The sequence below is a fragment of the Oncorhynchus mykiss genome, chromosome 32 (genome assembly GCF_013265735.2).
Source record: "Oncorhynchus mykiss isolate Arlee chromosome 32, USDA_OmykA_1.1, whole genome shotgun sequence".
Classification (NCBI taxonomy): Eukaryota; Metazoa; Chordata; class Actinopteri; order Salmoniformes; family Salmonidae; genus Oncorhynchus; species Oncorhynchus mykiss.
The window spans coordinates 32,660,880-32,683,612 of NC_050572.1; the positions used below are offsets into that span (position 1 = coordinate 32,660,880).

General features: G+C 41.2%; 2 protein-coding genes across 8 annotated transcripts in view; one reads left to right on the plus strand and one right to left on the minus strand.

The window, feature by feature from the left end:
* LOC110488321 (ectonucleotide pyrophosphatase/phosphodiesterase family member 2) overlaps window positions 1-1,930 on the minus strand; it is a 33,611-nt gene extending 31,681 nt beyond the window's left edge. For 2 of the 3 annotated variants that reach the window (XM_036970678.1, XM_036970676.1), the window contains exon 1: window positions 88-258. In XM_036970678.1, coding sequence (XP_036826573.1) covers window positions 88-232 — 145 coding nt within the window. In that variant the 5' untranslated portion in view covers window positions 233-258. Of the gene's footprint in view, window positions 1-87; window positions 259-1,628 lie in introns of those variants that run through there. The other variant, XM_036970677.1, reaches the window with a different exon arrangement.
* LOC110488322 (DEP domain-containing mTOR-interacting protein) lies at window positions 138-22,421 on the plus strand. 5 transcript variants are annotated; one of them, XM_021560521.2, is made up of 6 exons: window positions 139-270; window positions 4,248-4,327; window positions 20,136-20,267; window positions 20,394-20,464; window positions 20,616-20,720; window positions 20,901-22,421. In XM_021560521.2, the coding sequence occupies exons 3-6, from the start codon at window positions 20,159-20,161 to the stop codon at window positions 21,027-21,029; spliced, it is 414 nt and encodes a 137-aa protein (XP_021416196.1). In that variant the 5' UTR covers window positions 139-270; window positions 4,248-4,327; window positions 20,136-20,158; the 3' UTR covers window positions 21,030-22,421. The 5 variants fall into 5 exon arrangements, with proteins under 5 accessions (XP_021416198.1, XP_021416196.1, XP_021416197.1 ...); XM_021560522.2 differs by having other exon boundaries at window positions 210-339; XM_021560524.2 differs by lacking the exon at window positions 139-270 and adding an exon at window positions 2,351-2,485.
* The last annotated feature ends 312 nt before the right edge of the window (window positions 22,422-22,733 follow it).

Sequence of the window (22,733 nt, forward strand, 5' to 3'; positions counted from 1 at the left end):
TTTACTCCACTGTAATAAAAGCATTATTAGCCAATTGAGTGTCAGGGCAGGACAGGCCAGATGTCAACACAGAGATGAATTTCTCACTTTTGGTTTGTGGCGGAGATCCTGCATCTTCTCCAGGTCGACTTGCTTGAAAGACATATGCCACACTAACACCGGATCCGGTAAGGAGTGCGAAGAGAACAACTAACTGAGAAGAAGAGATAGATGTCATCCTAAAGCTGTTCATTCAACATCAGAATCAAGGAGTCAAGCCTAGACCATGAGGTATTCCACCTGATGAATTCAAACAGTTCCAAAAATAATGTTCTACTAGTGCGAAAGTACCAGTTATAGGTAGGTACTGTGACAACTTAGATATTTGTATACTGGTCGATGTCAACTACATTCAAATACTCAAGCTGAGCATGATTTATCTTACACTGTAAAATGTAACCAATGGAATAGTCCCAAAAGTGCACATTTACAGCAAAATCAAGTGCACCTCAAATAGGCTAATAACTATTTGACCTACAGCCTATATTTGATTCTTGTCTAACCATAGCACCATCATTTTGACAAATATTTTGTTACTAGAGTATGTACTGTATGTGTTCAGCTTGAAATGTGATTCAACAATCATTGAAGAGAGGAACATAATATTTTTTTAGCTTGAAATACTCCTTTAAATTCATCACAACAAGTGGTTGTCTTTTGTTATTCCATAAACAGCCCACGGATTGACGCAGTTTGAAGAGAGGTTTGTTTTCCTAATGGAGAACAGAAAATCTGAATTTACGTATAAAAACTTAATTATCATGGCAAAATATTTCCTACACAAATGTTGCTTTTTAAAAACTACCCCCATGTTCTTGTATTTTGAACGAGGCACTTTGATCCCCGTGTAGACCACCAGGTGTATTTATTTAGATTATTATTTATTTTTTACTGGGCTATTGAAACAAATATTTTTATCTGTGACATTTTCTGGTGGGGATAAATAAATAAGATGCTGATATTTAAGTAAATTAAGAGAAGACTTAAATGAATGTGATTAATTATAGGTTAATCAATCTGAACTGACGATTCCTGTCACTCATTTGCGATAATATTGTTTCAAGTTCATCCGAACTGTTGCAGTTAAACTGATACATCTGACACAGGCCTGCCTATTCCGTTGAAACGTTGAAACGTTCAAATAATAGCTGGCACCATTTAAAAGGAATGAAGAACAATTCGTCACAGAACAGAATGGAGCCTTACAGTACATGACTGTTCAAAATATTAATCATTAGCCAATTAGCTTGTTTACTTGCCCGGGTAAACAAGTGCGTGTGCCACTATTTACAGACTGTAGCCTATCGACAATTAGGCGTAGCCTACCGACAATTAGGCTATTAATTAATTGTTTATTTTCGTTGAAGACAATATATTAATGAATAGGATGAATAATTACATACGTTTACTAATAGCCATCTTGCAAGATCTGGACGCCTGTCAATAAGATTCAAAGTACAATTTCTTCCCTACACCTATCAATATGTTGCAAGGACGCATTTTGCATTTTGTCAGGTTGTCCAAAAGAAATCCAAGAATTTCAAGACTACATTTCAGAATACAACAATTATGCAACAACTTTACCGTACCAATTTTCCCAGTAACATGTTCCAAATAGCGTATCCTCCTCTTTAGCATTCCCCAAAAGAGTCCAAAAATTGTGGGCAAAGTCCACCCCTGACCGTTCTGAATCGATGACCAGGGCACAGGGGTTCAGCGCTGTTGAGTTGTCTTGCTCAATTTGCTTTTTGCTGCAAACCACAGCGGATTAAGAAATGGTGACAGCTGCACTGTGGTACAAGGGTGCTGCTGGCAGATGTTCTGTAAACCATAGTCAGCACTAAACTGTGGGTTCACTCGACTCGCGCAATGACAGAGGGAGAGGGTAGAGAGAGGCGCTCAGAGAGAGAAGGGGGTGGGTTTTTATAAAAACAACTTTCTCTACTACAGTTTATGTTGAAATGACAGCTGTAAAATCATGTAGCTGCCAAATTTGAGAAAACACCACCCCAAGAACTTGCTTGGAAAAGGCCTTGGGAGCATAGATGAAATTGCCATACATGTTGACAATGACATGTCCCTATACTATCTGGGTTGTTCTGACCTCCAAGGTGCTCCCCCCCCCAATATTCTGAAAAGGTCGACTGCCCCCCCCCCTCCCCCCAATGATATATCCTACATTATTTAGGGGGGGGGGGGGGGGGGGGGGGGGGGGGGGGGTTGGGAGCCCCTTGGAGGTCAGAACAACCCAGATAGTATAGGGACATGTCATTAGCAATGTCAACATTTATAGAATTGCGGGAAATTTGCTTTAACAGTTTACTTTGGGCTCCAACGTAGCTAGTTTGTTAACTAAGCTAGCAACTTGTAGCTAGCCAGTAACTCCTCCAGTATGTCTTGATGTCATTTCACAGGATTTGTTTTTGGACGGAAGCTGTAGAGATTGGTAAGAAATGGCACTTCTGTTGCCAAATATCTTATTCATTCATTTATTTAGATTTTTAAGCATTAAATTACCTGGTATGGTGGTGCATTGATCAGTTATACAGTTTAAAGCGGTTATTTTTGCGTTTTTGTCAACCTTTAAAGTAACTGTCCAGTGTTTGCAGATTTCTATGAAATATGACCTATAATTAATTACAGCAGCTTTTCTGTGTTGGAATGGTGTGGGCGTATCCCAACAACAGAATGGTGTGAGCGTATACCGGTCATACAAAATATTCCTGCGAGTAGAACGGTGATTGGCCAGATCATCCTCCTCTATAAGGAAATAGCAAGTATTTTTTAACAGCATGTTTGAGATACAAGTTTGAGGTGGGTTTTTTAAAGAGTTTTTTTCTCCTATTTATGCTGTGGCCACAAATATGAGTATAGGATGAGTCAACAACATTACTTGGGTATGAGTTATAGAATATTAACTTCTAAAAGTGAGATTTTCACTGGACAGTTACTTTAAAACTGCAACATTTCCCCTCATCCTCTTGGCAACATGGGAAGAATAGCATGAGATGAGCTATAAAACAGAAGATTTTAATCCCTGCCCCAGAATTTGCTTTAAAACTGCAAAATTGTCTCTCAGATTCATGACACAATGTGTAGAATAGCATTATTAAACTGCCCCATGGCAAAATGTGTTGAAATGCAGGAAGTAAGCTGTTTTCATGATGGGGGGCCTTTCACTTATCCTTCCACTTATACTGTGTTTTCAAAATACCTCTCCATATAACCCTCAAAATATCTACACCCTTGCATGGGAGGTGATCGCACAGAGTGATTCAGATAACAGCTAGGCCTCTACTATATGTCAGATATGGCATGTGTCCCCTTGTCGACCTCTACTTGTGATGCTAGGGATTTGACTTGAAATTGACACCTTATTGAAATATGTTTTGAAAATGCATGGAAAAGAACTTCACTTGCCCTTTGTAATTGCCTGTGTGATGTTGACAGGGTAACACATACCTTTTTAGGTATGAGGCCCTGATTTCATTTACTACAACAAATACTCCCCATTCTGTATAGTTTACCGATCATTCTGTTCTGTTTACTGAGTCAAAGGGGGATGTCACAATGCAAAGGGAACAGTTACTCAATGCTCCTCTCAAGGCTGTCCCAGAAGTATAGAGGGTTCAACCCGCCCACAGGGGCATCTTTCAGTGCATGCTGATATACAGTACAGTACACAATGTTATATTCCATTCATTTCGCAGGGGCTCTGATTCACAGAATTATAAAGACGGCAATGTTACCAATACTCTGAAATCTGTATTTTTATGGCAGTCAAGCTCTTTACAGGAGCCTCTCTGTCACTGCTTTACTGTTTTGAAACTAATCAGGACAACCTTTGCTTGAGGGCATCCACTCCCTAAAATGTACACTGATGTTCTGAAATATTTATGAATCAATGTTTTTTTATTCAGCCGTTGGAGGCTTAGGGAGTCATGGGTAGCTGTTGAATGACACAGCATTAAGACTTAAAGCTTGTCCTGTCTAATTAAGCTATTAGGCCTCTGGAGCATTATCTGGCATGGCCATGGAACAATTTGATTGGACCGTGAACCTCTGCTACATGGAGCTATGCTTACCTCTCTGATCCTACAGGAAGTTGGATTGGATAGGGTTTCAACTTCCATGTCACCTGGGAACCAGATTAATTAAAAATTTTCTTTCTTTCTCTCTCTCTCTTTCTCTCTCTCTCTCTGAAAAAGGGCTTCATTCAACTTCCGACACGGACTAAAATGACAGACTGTCTTGGATTGGACACAGTCTCGTTCCCCCTCAGGCTCTGGTTGGTTAACTTTACTATAAGGACACTTATTGGATATGGTTTCTAACAACGCTATCTTGCAATTTTTGACCAGAGAATCCTGCATGTAAGAGCCCTGGAGTTTATTTTGTCTAACTCCAGATACACACCACAAGTTGAAATGGTTAAAGAAAATACATTAGACAAAGAAGAATATTATGAATTTGTGAGTTTATCACTGCTCAACATGCAGTATTGCTCAAGACCCACCGTGCTTCAGTCTTTGTACAGTCAAAAGTGTCACCCACTATGACAGACCTAAAAGGAAACATTGTTGCTACTCTAGATTAATTGAACATATTAAGAATTGCCCAGGAATAAAATTGAAAGTAATATGGTTATAGGAAGTCAGGTCAAGAGTATACTCAAATAAGCTTGTGCTGACATTGCTCTCAAACAATGTGCAAGAGCACACCACTGCACTTTGGACAAAGTTTGTAAATATTTGCCCTACCACACACACACACAGTGTTCACCTGTAACAACGTAAAGATTCCTTGTCAGTCTATGAGGCATTTCTCTGATCTTTATTAGCCAGTGTACCTTATTGATGCCATTGGGTTTCTTTCTGACAATGATGGTGTCTGTCAGCTAATCCCAGCAAAGGTCAACCAGACAGTTCAGCTAAGTCCAAATGCCTCAGTTAAAGTGAATGGAAAATATATGATTTTATTTGGTGCTTATCCATCTATTTTTTGGGGGGAATGTAGCTGGATCTACGCAAACATTGGAATCATAATGAGACTACTTTTGAGGTCTGCAAACGTTATGATTTCGAAGTGGACTGTCCCTTTAAAGACAGCATTGTATATTTGTGTATGTTACCCTTTTCTTGGAATATATATTCCATGTAAATTTTACAGGAGACTAATCATATAAAAGAACCAAATCTTGCTTGACTGCTAGCTTCCCGCCAGCTTCTAGATTTGGGCCTGCGGGGAAAGGCTGAGATGTTTCGCCTAGTACAAGTGGCAGAACCACGGTGGACAAGTCGGTAGCAGACAAATCAACATCCCCTCCCTTCTTAAAGCCTCGGCCAAGTCTAAGAGCCAAATGAACCTCTCCTTTTTCCAAAATCCAAAAGATGCCAGCCAGGTGTAGGTACACTCATACAAAATTGTGATTCGTCCAAAGAAACAGTGACACAAAAACCAGAGCGCCAGTAGAGTTGTTCCTCATAATACTAATATCACATAGCCTATGGACAGATGTAATATTTGACTGTTTTACCTTATTCATGTTGTTTATTGCTCAGTGTGTAGTGGCGAGTTGTGTAGAATTTTGACCACACAGCCCACTAATGTAAGACCATTGACCTACAGTTGAAGTCAGAAGTTTACATACACTTAGGTTGGAGTCATTAAAACTCGTTTTTCAACCACTCCGCAAATTTCTTGTTAACAAACTATAGTTTTGGCAAGTCAGTTAGGACATCTACTTTGTGCATGACACAAGTAATTTTTCCAACAATTGTTTACAGATAAATTATTTCACTTATAATTCACTGTATCACAATTCCAGTGGGTCAGAAGTTTACATACACTAAGTTAATTGTGCCTTTAAACAGCTTGGAGAATTCCTGAAAATTATGTCATGGTTTTAGAAGCTTTTGATAGGCTAATTGACATCATTTGAGTCAATTGCAGGTGTATCTGTGGATGTATTTCAAGGCCTACCTTCAAAATCAGTGCCTCTTTGCTTGACATCATGGGAAAATCAAAAGAAATCAGCCAAAACCTTAGAAAAAAATTGTAGACCTCCACCATTCTGGTTCATCCTTGGGAACAATTTCCAAACGTCTGAATGTACCACGCTCATCTGTACAAACAATAGTACGCAAGTATGAAGACCATGGGACCACGCAGTCTTCATACCGCTCAGGAAGGAAGTGCGTTCTGTCTCCTAGAGATGAACGTACTCTGGTGCAAAAAATGCAAATCAATCTCAGAACAACAGCAAAGGACCTTGTGAAGATGCTGGAGGAAACAGGTACAAAAGTATCTATATCCACAGTAAAACAAGTCCCATATCGACAGAACCTGAAAGGCAAGGAAGAAGCCACTGCTCCAAAACTGCCATAAAAAAGCCAGACTACGGTTTGCAACTGCACATGGGGACAAAGATCATATTTTTTGGAGAAATGTCCTCTGGTCTGATGAAAGAAAAATATAAGTATCAGTCTCATCAGTATCATATCAGTTTGTCTCTGTGGATGGTTTGTCCTCTGACAAATCAACTGTACATTTTGGTGTTCCTCAAGGTTACGATTTGGGACCACTATTGTTTTCACTATATATTTTACCTCTTGGTGATGTCATTCGGAAACATAATGTTAACTTTCACTGCTATGCAGATGACACACAGCTGTACAGTTCGATGAAACATGGTGAAGCCCCAAAATTGCCCTTCCTGGAAGCCTGTGTTTCAGACATAAGGCTGCAAACTTTCTACTTTTAAATTCGGACAAAACAGAGATGCTTGTTCTAGGTCCCAAGAAACAAAGAGATATTCTGTTGGATCTGACAATTAGTCTTAATGGTTGTACAGTCGTCTCAAATAAAACTGTGAAGGACCTCGGCGTTACTCTGGACCCTGATCTCTCTTTTGAAGAACATATCAAGACCATTTCAAGGACAGCTTTTTTCCATCTACGTAACATTGCAAAAATCAGAAAATTTCTGTCCAAAAATGATGCAGAAAAATGTATCCATGCTTTTGTCACTTCTAGGTTAGACTGCTGCAATGCTCTACTTTCCGGCTACCCGGATAAAGCACTAAATAAACTTCAGTTAGTGCTAAATACGGCTGCTAGAATCCTGACTAGAACCAAAAAATGTGATCATATTACTCCAGTGCTAGCCTCCCTACACTGGCTTCCTGTCAAAGCAAGGGATGATTTCAAGGTTTTACTGCTAACCTACAAAGCATTACATGGGCTTGCTCCTACCTATCTCTCTAATTTGGTCCTGCCGTACATACCTACACGTACGCTACGGTCACAAGACGCAGGCCTCCTAATTGTCCCTAGAATTTCTAAGCAAACAGCTGGAGGCAGGGCTTTCTCCTATAGAGCTCCATTTTTATGGAACGGTCTGCCTACCCATGTCAGAGACGCAAACTCGGTCTCAACCTTTAAGTCTTTACTGAAGACTCATCTCTTCAGTGGGTCATATGATTGAGTGTAGTCTGGCCCAGGAGTGGGAAGGTGAACGGAAAGGCTCTGGAGCAACGAACCGCCCTTGCTGTCTCTGCCTGGCCGGTTCCCCTCTTTCCACTGGGATTCTCTGCCTCTACCCTACTACAGGGGCTGAGTCACTGGCTTACTGGGGCTCTCTCATGCCGTCCCTGGAAGGGGTGCGTCACCTGAGTGGGTTGATTCACTGATGTGGTCATCCTGTCTGGGTTGGCGCCCCCCTTGGGTTGTGCCGTGGCGGAGATCTTTGTGGGCTATACTCAGCCTTGTCTCAGGATGGTAGGTTGGTGGTTGAAGATATCCCTCTAGTGGTGTGGGGGCTGTGCTTTGGCAAAGTGGGTGGGGTTATATCCTTCCTGTTTGGCCCTGTCCGGGGGTGTCCTCGGATGGGGCCACAGTGTCTCCTGACCCCTCCTGTCTCAGCCTCCAGTATTTATGCTGCAGTAGTTTATGTGTCGGGGGGCTTGGGTCAGTTTGTTATATCTGGAGTACTTCTCCTGTCCTATTCGGTGTCCTGTGTGAATCTAAGTGTGCGTTCTCTAATTCTCTCCTTCTCTCTTTCTTTCTCTCTCTCGGAGGACCTGAGCCCTAGGACCATGCCTCAGGACTACCTGACATGATGACTTCTTGCTGTCCCCAGTCCACCTGGCCGTGCTGCTGCTCCAGTTTCAACTGTTCTGCCTTATTATTATTCGACCATGCTGGTCATTTTTGAACATTTGAACATCTTGGCCATGTTCTGTTATAATCTCCACCTGGCACAGCCAGAAGAGGACTGGCCACCCCAGATAGCCTGGTTCCTCTCTAGGTTTCTTCCTAGGTTTTGGCCTTTCTAGGGAGTTTTTCCTAGCCACCGTGCTTCTACACCTGCATTGCTTGCTGTTTGGGGTTTTAGGCTGGGTTTCTGTACAGCACTTTGAGATATCAGCTGATGTACGAAGGGCTATATAAATAAATTTTATTTGATTTTAAATGTATTTGGCTAAGGTGTATGTAAACTTCCAACTTCAACTGTAGTTCAAACGATGTAATGTAACTAAAAAAAACATATTTGAACTTCTTGTACTGCATGCTGAGAGGCCAGTTGAGGGGTATTATTCATGTATTGTATTTTGAAAGCCAAGCCATAGTTCACAAGTTTGAGAATTGTGAGCGTTGGCAGTTTGCTCCTTGAAAGGCTGACAGGTTTGAGGCTGTCTCTATGCTCTGCACAATAAGCAGCTTCAAAAGACATGTTTCAGCATGGAATTAGTATTGTTCATCAGGTGATTCCATATGAGATTGGCCCAAAGATTTTTACTTTGTTTTGGATATTCAAGAAATGAAATCCATAGAAAGGTCATTTTGGGGAAGGATGTTTGGTGTACCTTTGAAATCTGTTTCCCAAATAATTATTGAATTTGGGAAATTTGTTACATTTTGGCCTTACCCAGTCCTTCCTTTAGACACTACAACGAAGGCCAAAATGTTACTAATTTCCCCAATTGAATTAATTATTTCTCAGTAGTCATTTTGGATACAGACTTCAAAGGTATGCCAAACATGCTTCCCCCAAATGACCTTTCTATGGATTGGTAATGGGTAAAAGCACAAGAACTACTGTACGTAAGGTTTGTCCTCTAATGCCCTTCAAAACTACCACATTCATGATGCCATGGGATATGTTTGCACTTTTGTGCTTTGTGATGCTCAAGGTACATAGTAGAAGAGGGTCCCTTAACCACATATCTAAAATCACATAACCCTACTGCCAATTCTAATCTTAACCATTTGTGGGATTAAAAAATATGTTATACTGTATCAGTTTTTAGGAACTTGAATGTCATTGGAGGAAGGGGAGGAACATTCCTCTATTTAAATGGAATAAAACACACATATATTCACTCTAACCACTAGGCTACCATATTTAGTGATGAGACATGATATTTATTCAGTATAGATTAATCTAAACTGATGTTTTTCCCATATGGAAAAATATGAATCTATACTGAATAAATATCATGTCTTGTCACTAAATATGGTAGCCTAGTCGTTAGAGCATTGGGCCAATAACTGAAAGTTTGCTGGATTGAGTTCCTGAGCTGACAAGGTAAAAATCTGTTGTTCTGCCCTGGAGCAAGGCAGTTAACCTGTTCCCTGGGCGCCGAAGACGTGGATGTCGATAAAGGCAGCCCCCCGCACCTCTCTAATTCAAAGGGGTTGGGTTAAATGCAGATAACACATTTCAGTTGTACAACTGACTAGGTATTCACCCTTTCCTTAAATACAGTATCTGGATAAAAACACTGTTTTGCAATACAGTATCTGTATTTAAGGAAACAGCACACCCTATTTTCTGTCCTCCTCTAGGTTCCTATTCAGTATTTAAAAATGGTTCATGGCTTTATAATTTACACATTCCTGAATTCCCAATTAGTTTGTTAAGCCAAAGAGTTTGAAACCTCTCTAGGTTTAACTGTTCATTTAAATAGCTGATGACGAGTTCGCATCAATATGTTAACATTTAATGTTAGTCAGCAAGCAAACACAATCTGATACATACTTTTGTATAGACAGTATAGTGTAGGTGGACACTTTCTCAAATGAGTGTATTCGGCTATTTTAGCCAAACCCGTTGATGATAAGTGAATAAAATTGAGCACACAGCCATGCAATCTCCATAGACAAACATTGGCAGTAGAATGGCCTTACTGACTCGCTCAGTAACTTTCAATGTGGCACCGTAATAGGATGCCACTTTTCCAACAAGTCTGTTCGTCAATATTGTGTCCTGCTCGAGCAGCACCGGTCAACTGTAAATGCTATTATTTTGAAGTGGAAACGTCTAGGAGCAACAATGGCTCAGCCATAAGGTGATAGTCCACACAAGCTCACAGAATGGGACCACCAAGAGCGTGTAGCACATAAAAATGGTCTGTCCTCGGTTGCAACACTCACTACCGAGTTCCAAACTGCTTCTGGAAGCAATGTCAGCACAATAACTGTTTGTCGGGAGCTTAATGAAATGGGTTTCCATGGCCGAGCAGCCCCACACAAACCTAAGATCACCATAGGCAATGCCAAGAGCCGGCTGGAGTGGTGTAAAACTCGCTGCCATCTGGAGCAGTGGAAACACGTTCGCATGACATGGAGCCAGTGGGTTTGGCGACGAGTATGAAGCTAGGGCCAGCCAACGAGAGCGTACAGGTCGCAATGGTGGGTAGTATATGGGGCTTTGGTGACAAAATGGATGGCACTGTGATAGACTGCATCCAATTTGTTGAGTAGAGTGTTGGAGACTATTTTGTAAATGATATCGCCGAAGTCAAGGATCGGTAGGATAGTCGGTTTTACAAGGGTATGTTTGGCAGCATAAGTGAAGGAGGCTTTGTTGCGAAATAGGAAGCCAATTCTAGATGTAACTTTGGATTGGAGATGTTTGATGTGGGTCTGGAAGGAGAGTTTACAGTCTAACCAGACACCTAGGTATTTGTAGTTGTCCACGTATTCTAAGTCAGAGCCGTCTAGAGTAGTGATGTTGGACAGGCGGGCAGGTGCAGGCAGCGATCGGTTGAAGAGCATGCATTTAGTTTTACTTGTATTTAAGAGCAATTGGAGGCCACAGAAGGAGAGTCGTATGGCATTGAAGCTTGCCTGGAGGGTTGTTAACAGTGTCCAAAGAAGGGCCAGAAGTATACAGAATGGTGTCGTCTGCGTAGAGGTGCATCAGACTCACCAGCAGCAAGAGCGACATCATTGATGTATACAGAGAATAGTCGGTCCAAGAATTGAACCCTGTGGCACCCACATAGACTGCCAGAGGTCCGGACAGCAGACCCTCCGATTTGACACACTGAAATCTATCAGAGAAGTAGTTGGTGAACCAGGCGAGGCAATCATTTGAGAAACCAAGGCTGTCCAGTCTGCCGATGAGGATGTGGTGATTGACCGAGTCGAAAGCCTTGGCCAGATCAATGAATACAGCTGCACAGTAATGTTTCTTATCGATGGCGGTTAAGATATCGTTTAGGACCTTGAGTGTGGCTGAGGTGCACCCATGACCAGCTCTGAAACCAGATTGCATAGCAGAGAGGGTATGGTGAGATTCGAAATGGCCTGTAATCTGTTTGTTGACTTGGCTTTCGAAGACCTTAGAAAGGCAGGGTAGGATAGATATAGGTCTGTAGCAGTTTGGGTCAAGAGTTTCCCCTCCTTTGAAGAGGGGGATGACCGCAGCTGCTTTCCAATCTTTGGGAATCTCAGACGACACGAAAGAGAGGTTGAACAGGCTAGTAATAGGGGGGGCAACAATTTTGGCAGATCATTTTAGAAATAAAGGGTCCAGATTGTCTAGCCCGGGTGATTTGTAGGGGTCCAGATTTTGCCGCTCTTTCAGGGTGCAGTGCTGTTGACCGGGGTAGGGATAGCCAGGTGGAAAGCATGGCCAGCCGTAGAAAACTGCTTATTGAAATTCTCAATTATAGCGGATTTATCAGTGGTGACAGTGTTTCCTATCTTCAGTGCAGTGGGCAGCAGGGAGGAGAAGTTCTTATTCTCCAAGTTCTGGGACACTTTACAGTTAGTTAGTGTTGCAGGAAGCAAATTTCTGCTTGAAAAGCTAGCCTTGGCTTTTCTAACTGCCTGTGTATAATGGTTTCTAGCTTCCCTGAAATGCTGCATATCACGGGGGCTGTTCGATGCTAATGCAGAATGCCATAGGATGTTTTTGTGTTGGTTAAGGGCAGTCAGGTCTGGGGAGAACCAAGGGCTATATCTGTTCCTGGTTCTAAATTTCTTGAATGGGACATGCTTATTTAAGATGGTTAGGAAGGCATTTAAAAAAATAACCAGGCATCCTCTACTGACGGGATGAGATCAATATCTTTCCAGGATACCCCGGCCAGGTCGATTAGAAAGGCCTGCTCGCTGAAGTGTTTCAGGGAGCGTTTGACAGTGATGAGTGGAGGTCGTTTGACCGCTGACCCATTACGGATGCAGGCAATGAGGCAGTGATCGCTGAGATCTTGGTTGAAGACAGAGGTGTATTTAGAGGGCAAGTTGGTTAGGATGATATCTATGAGGGTGCCCGTGTTTATGGCTTTGGGGAGGTACCTGGTAGGTTCATTGATCATTTGTGTGAGATTGAGGGCATCAAGCTTAGATTGTAGGTTTGCTGGGGTGTTAAGCATGTTCCAGTTTAGGTCGCCTAGCAGCACGAGCTCTGAAGATAGATGGGGGCAATCAGTTCACATATGGTGTCCAGAGCACAGCTGGGGGCAGAGGGTGGTCTATAGCAGACGGCAACAGTGAGAGACTTGTTTTTAGAGAGGTGGATTTTTAAAAGTAGAAGTTCAAATTGTTTGGGTACAGACCTGGATAGTAGGACAGAACTCTTCAGGCTAACACCGCCCCCTTTGGCAGTTCTATATTGTCTGAAAATGTTGTAATTAGGGATGAAAATGTCAGAATTTTGTGGTCTTCCTAAGCCAGGATTCAGAAACAGCTAGAACATCCGGGTTGGCAGAGTGTGCTAAAGCAGTGAATAAAACAAACTTAGGGAAGAGGCTTCTAATGTTAACATGCATGAAACCAAGGCTATTACAGTTACAGAAGTCCTGGGGAATAGGAGTGGAGCTAGGCACTGCAGGACCTGGATTCACCTCTACATCAGAGGAAAAGAGGAGGAGTAGGATAAGAGTACGGCTAAAAGCAATGAGAATTGGTCGTCTAGAACGTCTGGAACAGAGCGTAAAAGGAGGTTTCTGGGGGCAATAAAATAGCTTCAAGGTATAATGTACAGACAAAGGTATGGTAGGTTGTGAATACAGTGGAGGTAAACCTAGGTATTGAGTGATGAGATATTATCTCTAGAAACATCATTGAAACCAGGAGATGTCATCGCATGTGTGGGTGGTGGAACTAATAGGTTGGATAAGGTATAGTGGGCAGGACTAGAGGCTCTACAGTGAAATAAGCCAATAAACACTAACCAGAACAGCAATGGACAAGGCATATTGACATTAAGGAGAGGCATGTGTAACAGTACAAATTTAAACCGTCCCCTCGCCCATACCCGGGCGCGAACCAGGGACCTTCTGCACACATCAACAGTCACCCTCGAAGCATCGTTACCCATCGCTCCACAAAAGCCGCGGCTCTTGCAGAGCAAGGGGAACTACTACTTCAAGGTCTCAGAGCAAGTGACGTCACTGATTGAAACGCTATTTAGCGCCCACGCTAACTAAGCTAGCCGTTTCACATCCGTTACACATGCCTAGTCGAGTGATCAAAAGGGTCCAGTGAGTAGTGAGGTTGGTTGGGGTCACAGTGATTCAGACAGCTAGCCGGGCCATCGGTAGCAAGCTAGCATAGGATGGAGGTCTGTTTTTTGCCACCTCATGCGTTTCCGTCGGTAGGATTAGTGTGGTTCCGTGTGGTAGAGGGGATCAATCCAATTCACAAAAAAAAAAAAAAGAGGCCCAAGAAGAAAAAAATTAAATAATTGTCCGATAGGTGTATTCAGATATCGGCTGCTATCGGCTGCTAAGACAACTAACGATTAGCGGACCGCAGATGTGCGTTCAGGTAACGTCGTGATGGAGGAGCCAGCTGCATAATAACATCCGTAGTCCAGTTGTGAAGGCCCGGTGGGGCTCCGCGTTGGCAGTAAAACAGGTCCGGATAGGTGATTGTAACCCAGGAGTGACTGATGGAACACTTCAGCTGGCTAGCTCCAGAATAATTGATGTTTGCTCCGGAATCGGAACACGGATAGCAGCTAGCTAGCTGCGAGATCCAGATATAAATGTCCAGAGCTTGCGGTTGAAATCCGGGGACATGGAGAGAAAAATAGGTCCGGTAAGTTCCGGTCCGAGCTGCGCCGCACAAAACTGGCGATAGATTTAAGCTAAAGGATAGCTGATGACCAAACCGTGGTTAGCGGAATAGTAATGATTAGCCAGTAAAGAAACTAACTAGCTTCTGGCTAGCTTCTGTGGAGGATTACAGATGAGGTAAATAATATTTTTTCTTTTTTATATAAATTGGTGAGACGGGTTGCAGGAGAGTGTTTTGAAGATGAGTTTACGGAAAAGAAAAAAATATATATAAAAAGGTATGGGAAGAAAGTTATAAATATATATACAGGAAACAAGGACAAAAGACATCTGACTGCTATGCCATCAAATGGACAATGACCCCAAGCATACTTCCAAAGGTGTGGCAAAATGGCTTAAAGACAACAAAGTATTGGAGTGGCCATCACAAAGCCCTGGCCTCAATCCCATAGAAAATTTGTGGGCAGATCTGAAAAAGTGTGCAATCAAGGAGGCCTACAAACCTGACTCATTTACACCAGCTCTGTCATGAGGAATGGGCCAAAATTCACCCAATGTCACGAACGTCTTAAGAAGCGGACCAAAATGCAGCATGGTATGTGTTCATGATGATATTTTAATTAAAGAAAGCACTGAACACAAACCAATAAACGAAAAACCGACCGTGAAGCTGTATACCAAAATGTGCTAACACAAGCAACTAACATAGACAATCACCCACAATGACAAAACAGGCTACCTAAATATGGTTCCCAATCAGAGACAACGACTAACACCTGCCTCTGATTGAGAACCATATCAGGCCAAACACAGAAACAGACAAGCTAGACATACAACATAGAATGCCCACTCAGATCACACCCTGACCAAATAAAAAATAGAAACATACAAAGCAAACTATGGTCAGGGCGTGACACCCAACGTATTGTGGGAAGCTTGTGGAAGGCTACCCAAAACAATTTAGTTAAACAATTTAAAGGCAATGCTACCAAATTCTAATTAAGTGTATGTAAACTTCTGACCCACTGGAATGTGATGAAAGAAATAAAAGCTTAAATAAATTATTCTCTGTACTATTATTTTGACATTTCACATTCTTAAGATAAAGTGGTGATCCTAATTGACCTAAGACAGGGAATTTTTACTAGGATTAAATGTCAGGAATTGTGAAAAACTGAGTTTAAATGTATTTGGCTAAGGTGTATGTAAACTTCTGATTTCAACTGTATCATCAATTTTTAAGTCAAAAAATGTAGGAACTGCAAATTGCCGTTTTAAACAAATTTGCACTTTGGTGCTGTAGCGTCGACAGCTTGATTAAAAATAGGTATTTTTGAAACTAATTTACCAAGTCAAATCTGACATTGATTTGAATTTAAAGAAAAATACAGTATGATCTACTACCATCTGCATTGGGACTCTTGAACTCCTCATGCTGAAACCTACTGTCTCTGCTGGTGAATAGTGGTACTGTCGTAATTTCTACTTCTGTGTAACCTACGGTCGGTCATATGCTCTTTGTTACAGCACTGTTGCTGTACGACTACAAATATACGTCTGGCTGGATCAGGACTGCTTGTTATTTAACTTGTCCATTGTTAGAAACAAATTTAGATGTCCTCGATAATCATGATCAACAAAATGGTTGTGGTTTGGTAGTCACTGTTAGTCTGTCTATGGCCAGTAGATGGCAATGTTATCTATAATACATGTCCATTTTAGTAATTTAGCAGACACTTATCCAGAGAAACTTACTTGTGTGCATACATTTTTCTACTGGTCCCCCATGGGAATCAAACCCACAACCCTGGCATTGCAAGTACCATGCTCTACCAAGTGAGCCACATGGGGCTAATACAAAAAGCACCGTAACAGTGGTCACCAACCCTGGTATTGTTAACACTTTTGCTCAAGCCCTGCACTGCAACACTACATCCAGCTGACCAACCATTGTCTCTTGGAAAGTGTCTCATTCCTTCAACCATCTGTCAACTGACTTTAAATGGCAAATGTAAAAAAAAAAGGACTGAAATGACACTGTGTGCCTGCTATTGCTATCATGTGGGCCAATAGAAAGGGTGGACTCTGTTACACATGATACAAAGCAAGGACAAATTAAACTACATTTGTGGTTCAAATGTATTACATGTGCTGATAAACAGTCGTGGTAATACTATCATGTTGACTGTACTGTCATCTTGCAATTCTCTAAACTTAGCTTATCGTCTATATTTTTGTCACTGTTCAGTGCAGGCTTTTATGGTCATCTTGACATGCGGTGACATGCCTTGAAGGACGTTAGTCCACATACAGCATAGTACATACTTTACAGCTTACTGCACTTTATATAACAGTGGCCTTATGTGACTCACACACTACCTTTTCTGGAATTCCGGAGGCATCTATCTTTGAACAGAGCCTAACTGTTAGTATTAGTAGTATAATATCCAGGAATATGCTGTTATTTTATTTGTAGACATATGGGAAAGAGCTTTGCGCTACATGTGGGTTTTATTGAATTGAGCCCTAAGTCTACAGATGTAGGAGCTTAATTTGTGCTAGTTTGTTACAGAAGGAAAATAATCCTGCAGCAACAAGAAATGTCAATCATTATGTGGATTATAATTCATGGACAGGTTTTTGTAGGGGTTGATGCATTTTTCATTAGGACAAATCAAGTCTGACATTTTAAAGTGGAAATTGCAAACTTTAGAAGCTTTTTGAAATCTTGAATAGCCTACAAGTTTGCATTTTCTACTGAGGCAACAGAATAGTGATCAAATGAAGATCGTACATCTGTATGTAAGATAAGGCCTATATAAAGTTATTGAGCTGTATGTTTTCTAAATACCAGAGGCAGTGTGTCATCCATATCAGACTTTATCAGCCTATTGATCATGACTCATCTCTAAACAGTGGGGTGCCAGGACAACAACCTCTCCCTCAATGTGAGCAAGACAAAGGAGCTGATTGTGTTCTATAGGAAAGGAGGGCCGAATAGGCCCCATTAACATTGACGGGGCTGAAGTGGAGCTGATTGAGAGTTTCAAGTTCCTTGGTGTCCACATCACCAACAAACTATCATGGTCCAAACACACCAAGACAGTTGTGAAGAGGGCACGACAACACCTTTTCCCCTTCGGGAGACTGAAAATATTTGGTATGGGTCCCCAGATCCTCAAAAAGTTCTACAACTGCACCATCAAGAGCAGGCCTGGGCAATTACAGTCATTGGGGGCTTGATTGGTGTCATACTTTTCCCCCATCCCTAGCAAACACACCTGCTTTAAACTTATAGAATTTTTAACTGAAGATCATGGTTAGTTGATTATTGGAATCAGGTGTGTTAGCTGGGGCTGGGGAAAAAGTGTGACACCAATCAGGCCCCCGATGATTGGAGTTGCCCAGGCCTGATCAAGAGCATCCTGACCGGTTGCATCACCACCTGGTATGGCAACTGCTCGGCATCTGACCGTAAAGCGCTACAGAGGGTAGTGCGTACGACCCAGTACATCACTGTGGCCAAGCTTCCAGACATCCAGGACCTATATACTAGGCAATGTCAGAGGAAGGCCCAAAAAATTGTCAAAGACTCCAGTCACCCAAGTCATAGACTGTTCTCTCTGCTACCACACGGCAAGCGGTACCGGAGCGCCAAGTCTAAGACCAAAAAGGCTCCTTAACAGCTTCTACCCCCAAACCATAAGACTGCTGAACAATTACTCAAATGACCCCCCCCCCCCCCCCCCCCCCCCCCCCCTTTGTTTTTACACTGTTGTTACTCACTGTTTATTATCTATGTATAGTCACTTTACAGATTAACCTGTACCCACGCACATTTACTTGGTATATAGCCTCGTTATTTTGATGTCATTTTATTGTGTTACTTTTTGATTTGATATTTAAAAAACTTTTTTTTTTTAATTTAATAAATATTTTCTTAACTCTATTTCTTGAACTGCATTGTTGGTTAAGGGCTTGTAAGTAAGCATGTTGTATTCGGCGCATGTGACAAATGACATTTGATTTGATGTATGTCTCTACCTTTTAGCAATGTGAGAGGAAAGAGACATTGCTATTGCAGGATAGAGGTCATTAATGTTATACTACGGATTAGGGTGCACTCAGTGTTGGTGTGTGGTCAATGATCATCTTGGTTTGATGATCATCTTGGTTTGTCATTGAATTATACAATAAACTTTCTCTTGGATATAGTTCACATAATCTAGGACAGTGATAGTAAACTATACAGTAAAATCACTGTATCATATTGTTTTAAAAGGGGTTGAACAGGGTCATTGTCCTCAATGACAGCCAGCAAACTCATGGACACTTTTGTTTCTAGAAACAAGTATGTTTGATCCTATTATGTTCTATTTGCTACTGCTCTTAAATTTCTGATAGCTTCTTTGTTTTCAAATGACCAATGCTATTATATAGGCCTTTTATATAATTGGGTAAATATGTTGAATGTTGTATTTGTAGAAGCAAATACCTCATGCTGACAACAGCTAGGAATGTTCTTGATTTATCTCACAGAATGCCATTATCACTAGGCCATTATCAGCAGTTTGTTTGTCTATTTGTCATTGTGGATGTTGTTGTTGTTGATAATGTTGAACCTTCCTGCTGTCCACGTCTCTCATCCATATACCATGACAGAGAATGTGTGTGTTTATGTGTGCGTATGTGTAACAGAGAATGTCCAGTCATTCCACTCCATCTTGCCTGACCACAGTGACCAGTGGAAAACTCCACTGTGTCTGTCCCTACCTCCATTAGAGCATTAGTGATCCCAATGCCTTTCTCAGCTCTTATCTCCTACCCTGGGATAGCCTGGCAACAAGGCATCCCTCAACTCCTCCCTCCCTCTCCCTCCCTCCCAGCAAGCCTAGACTGTTTACTCTTTCTGGGGGTTAACATTTAACATTTACACCGGAGCACCATAGCTGACTGCAGCATCAGAAATATTAGACAGCAACTTTCCAAGTTACTTGGCACTTTGGCTGGCAAACCTTTGAAGTGAATTTAATTGTATTATGGGACCTCGGACAGCTGGTAAGGGCTACTTTTATTATGTGAGGCAAATATGTGAAAAGTGTTGATTTTAGGCATATTGAATTTGTCCACAAGTAAATGTGGAACTGTTTTCACTTGTACTTGGGCTCTACTAAGTATTTTTAAATGATCACATTTATTTGTTATTTTGGAGAGATTGAGAACAATTTTATTGATGACAAATGATAGATTATATTAAACTATAATGTAGAAGAGATGCAGAACATAGATGAAAGCATTATCGCATTGAGTTTGACGGGGGGTGAATTCTACCTTTACTTTATGTGCCATCATAATGGTATGCTGGTGATTGTTATGTAGCTAAGTGCAGTATCCATAGCTACATGGATAGGCTGGTACATAAATATTAGCTTGTCAGGAAGTGTTATTGTGATATCAATCAGGTCAGGGAGTGTTGATACAGCACATTGTGTGGCTATATTTGATTAACAGCAGACGCTTAGTTCTTTCAAAACACTCAAATATGAAATGGGAGGCGGGGGGAGGGGGGGTGTGTGGTGTGTATTTGATGTGTTCTACTATAGATACTACAGCACAGTAAACAGTTCTGAATGTGTGTATGAAATTTCAGAATGAATAACATGGCTTCCTTTCGTTATTAGTGCTTTTTCCTCTCAGTACACTTTGTCAATCACTCGCAATTATACAACATGTATATGTTCTCTCTGTGCGATATCTCTATATATTCTTCTTTTCTTCTCAGTCACTCCATCCAAGGAAAGAAAGATGGTGTCTGGGGCGCATGATAACAGTCTTAGTAGTGGCAACAGTGGGTATTATAACAGAGGCCCCACGCTTACCCCTACCTCACCTGTGCTGTCAAACCCCAAATCAGGTAAGAGTCTCTTTGGTCTTCATCTAAAGCTCTATCACGTCCTATCTACTGTACAGATTCAATATAAACACCACTGTTCATGATTACACTGAGAACCTGCTGATTAAGTGTTTGTTCCATTGACAGTGCTGAAGAGACAAGTGAGTCCAGAGGAGCTGCAGAGACCAGGAGGCCCATACATAAAGAGGACATTTACAGTACGTTACCACAGTGTTATCTCTTATTCATGCCAAAAGCATGAAACTCAACCAAATATCATTCAAATCCATAACCTTTTTCATGAGTACATTATATTTGTGATTTTACTGACTATTTTCTTTTTAAGTAATCTGATCAATCTATCTCCAGATTGTGGGTGATGCGGTGGGTTGGGGATTTGTGGTCAGGGGGAGTAGGCCATGTCACATCCAGGCAGTGGACCCCAGTGGGCCTGCAGCAGCAGTAGGAGTGAAGGTGAGTACCATGGCATTGTGGGACATGTAGTGTAAAGAGCAGCTCCAGAACCTCCAGGTTGATAGCTTTGTCAAATCAATATTGTTAGATGGGTACGCAATAAACGTCTTCCTCTGCTATATGCAGCTCTCATAAATTATATTCAGTACGTACAATATTTGACCAAAGTCTGTTTTCCAGGTGCGCCAGTTTGTGGTCTCTGTCAATGGTCTGAACGTCCTGTCTCTGGACTACAAGATGGTCAGAAACCTCATCCTCACTGGAAAACGAACCGTGGTCATGGAGATTATGGAGGAGTCTGATTGTTGAGGATGAGGTTGTATTGTATTCGGTTACAGTCAATTTAAGGTCTCAGTCACCCATTGGCTCTTGGCGCGGGAAACGTAGAGTAAGAATGTGGACTGTATTGGCCCAAATAAATCCATAGAAACCTTATGACCTTGATATGGAGCCAAATGGACTTAGCTACATCATCGACCTGAGACGAGGGTCACAGAAACAGCGACCCCACAGAAACCTGATGGGCCCCACTGTGAAGACGTGTGTTTACATCATCAGTCCAAGACTGACCAGTGTTCCGTGGTTAACATGGTTCCAGCTTGTGCTTTTGTTCTCTTGAGGCGGTTTAGACTTTTGACCTGTTCGCCTACTCATTGCCTACTCATCCCCTGCTGTTTGCTTTTCCATCCACTCCCTCCTATGCTCCAATAGAGGGTTCCTTCCTAGAAAGACTAGTATTTAGGGTGTTGTTGATAAGTGATGTGGCACATATTGTAAACAACTCCATGCTTTCTGACATGGCAGAGGTGTTTTTAAATATAAGTTGTTTTGTTGAATTAGCTTGGTATTTTGCTTTGAATATGTTTGGCATTGAATTCTTAAGTTTGGTAGCAGGAGCAATTTAAACATTCTACTTATATTGGCCTGGAAATAGCACAATACTGTCAAACTGCAGACCACATACTGCCTAGCTGCATAAAAAGGCTTGAATGTCATCTCGGTTTCTCAAATCAAATTAAAACAAATCTGATTCCATTGCAATGTTTTTGGAAATCCACAATACTGACAAAAGTTAAAATAATCAGTCAGTAGTAGCCTATCAATATGTTAATCCTTCTTTTTTTTAAAACAACAAATGAATGTATTATGTCAAAGTGAAATAGATAGGTTATAGCAGTGATATTGTGCATTTTGTAGAATACTTCAAGTGTAATGCATGATCACATGGTCCAACATAAGGTATGAAGGACCAAAAGCACTAAAGGATGTGTACTTGTATATAGCCATACACTGTAGCCGGACCCTATACATTTGCTATGATCAACTGATCTTTAGAGGGTATTAGTGCAGGCAGGCCAGCAAGGAGTATCTACATTTGTGTTAGTGTTTGATTAGTGTGTAAATATTTCAATTAGCCAATGAATTAATAAAATAAAGTAATTCAATTCAAAATATTAGCAAATGTGTATTTCAATGTATCAATGTTTATGATATAATTCATCACTTGCAAATAATACATTTTATAATCTTATTAAAAAAAAGGAATCACATCAAATGAAGCAAATTATTTTAGCTACATCAAGATTATGGCTAGAATTTTTACTCTGCTTCAATCTAATGGCAATAAAGTAACAGCATGTATTGAACCATGACAGGTACTTTAAACTGCAATAAAATAAGAAATGACCTTGAAGATCAAGATCGACAGGATCACATTGGCATTCATAGATTAAGTGGACATAATATCTGGTCAATGAGAGCATGGTGCTATAATATCATAGATTACATAATGAACTATAGTATAAGGAACAACATTCAACAACGTAAACAGAGCCATAGATTATACATGACTCTGACCACCAGGTGGCAGTATGTACCACATATACAACTCATATTCGCAAATTGGATCTCATTGAATGAATATCCAAATCTCTTTAACAGGCTTTTTCAGTACTTTAATATGTTTTTTTGTTTTGTCATCATGTTTGTTTGATGTCACATCTGCCACAATAA

Coding starts and splice junctions, on each gene's coding strand:
- LOC110488322 (XM_021560520.2), top strand. Junction 20,268..20,393: donor GCTGTCAAACCCCAAATCAG/GTAAGAGTCTCT, acceptor TTCCATTGACAG/TGCTGAAGAGACAAGTGAGT. Junction 20,721..20,900: donor CAGCAGCAGTAGGAGTGAAG/GTGAGTACCATG, acceptor TCTGTTTTCCAG/GTGCGCCAGTTTGTGGTCTC.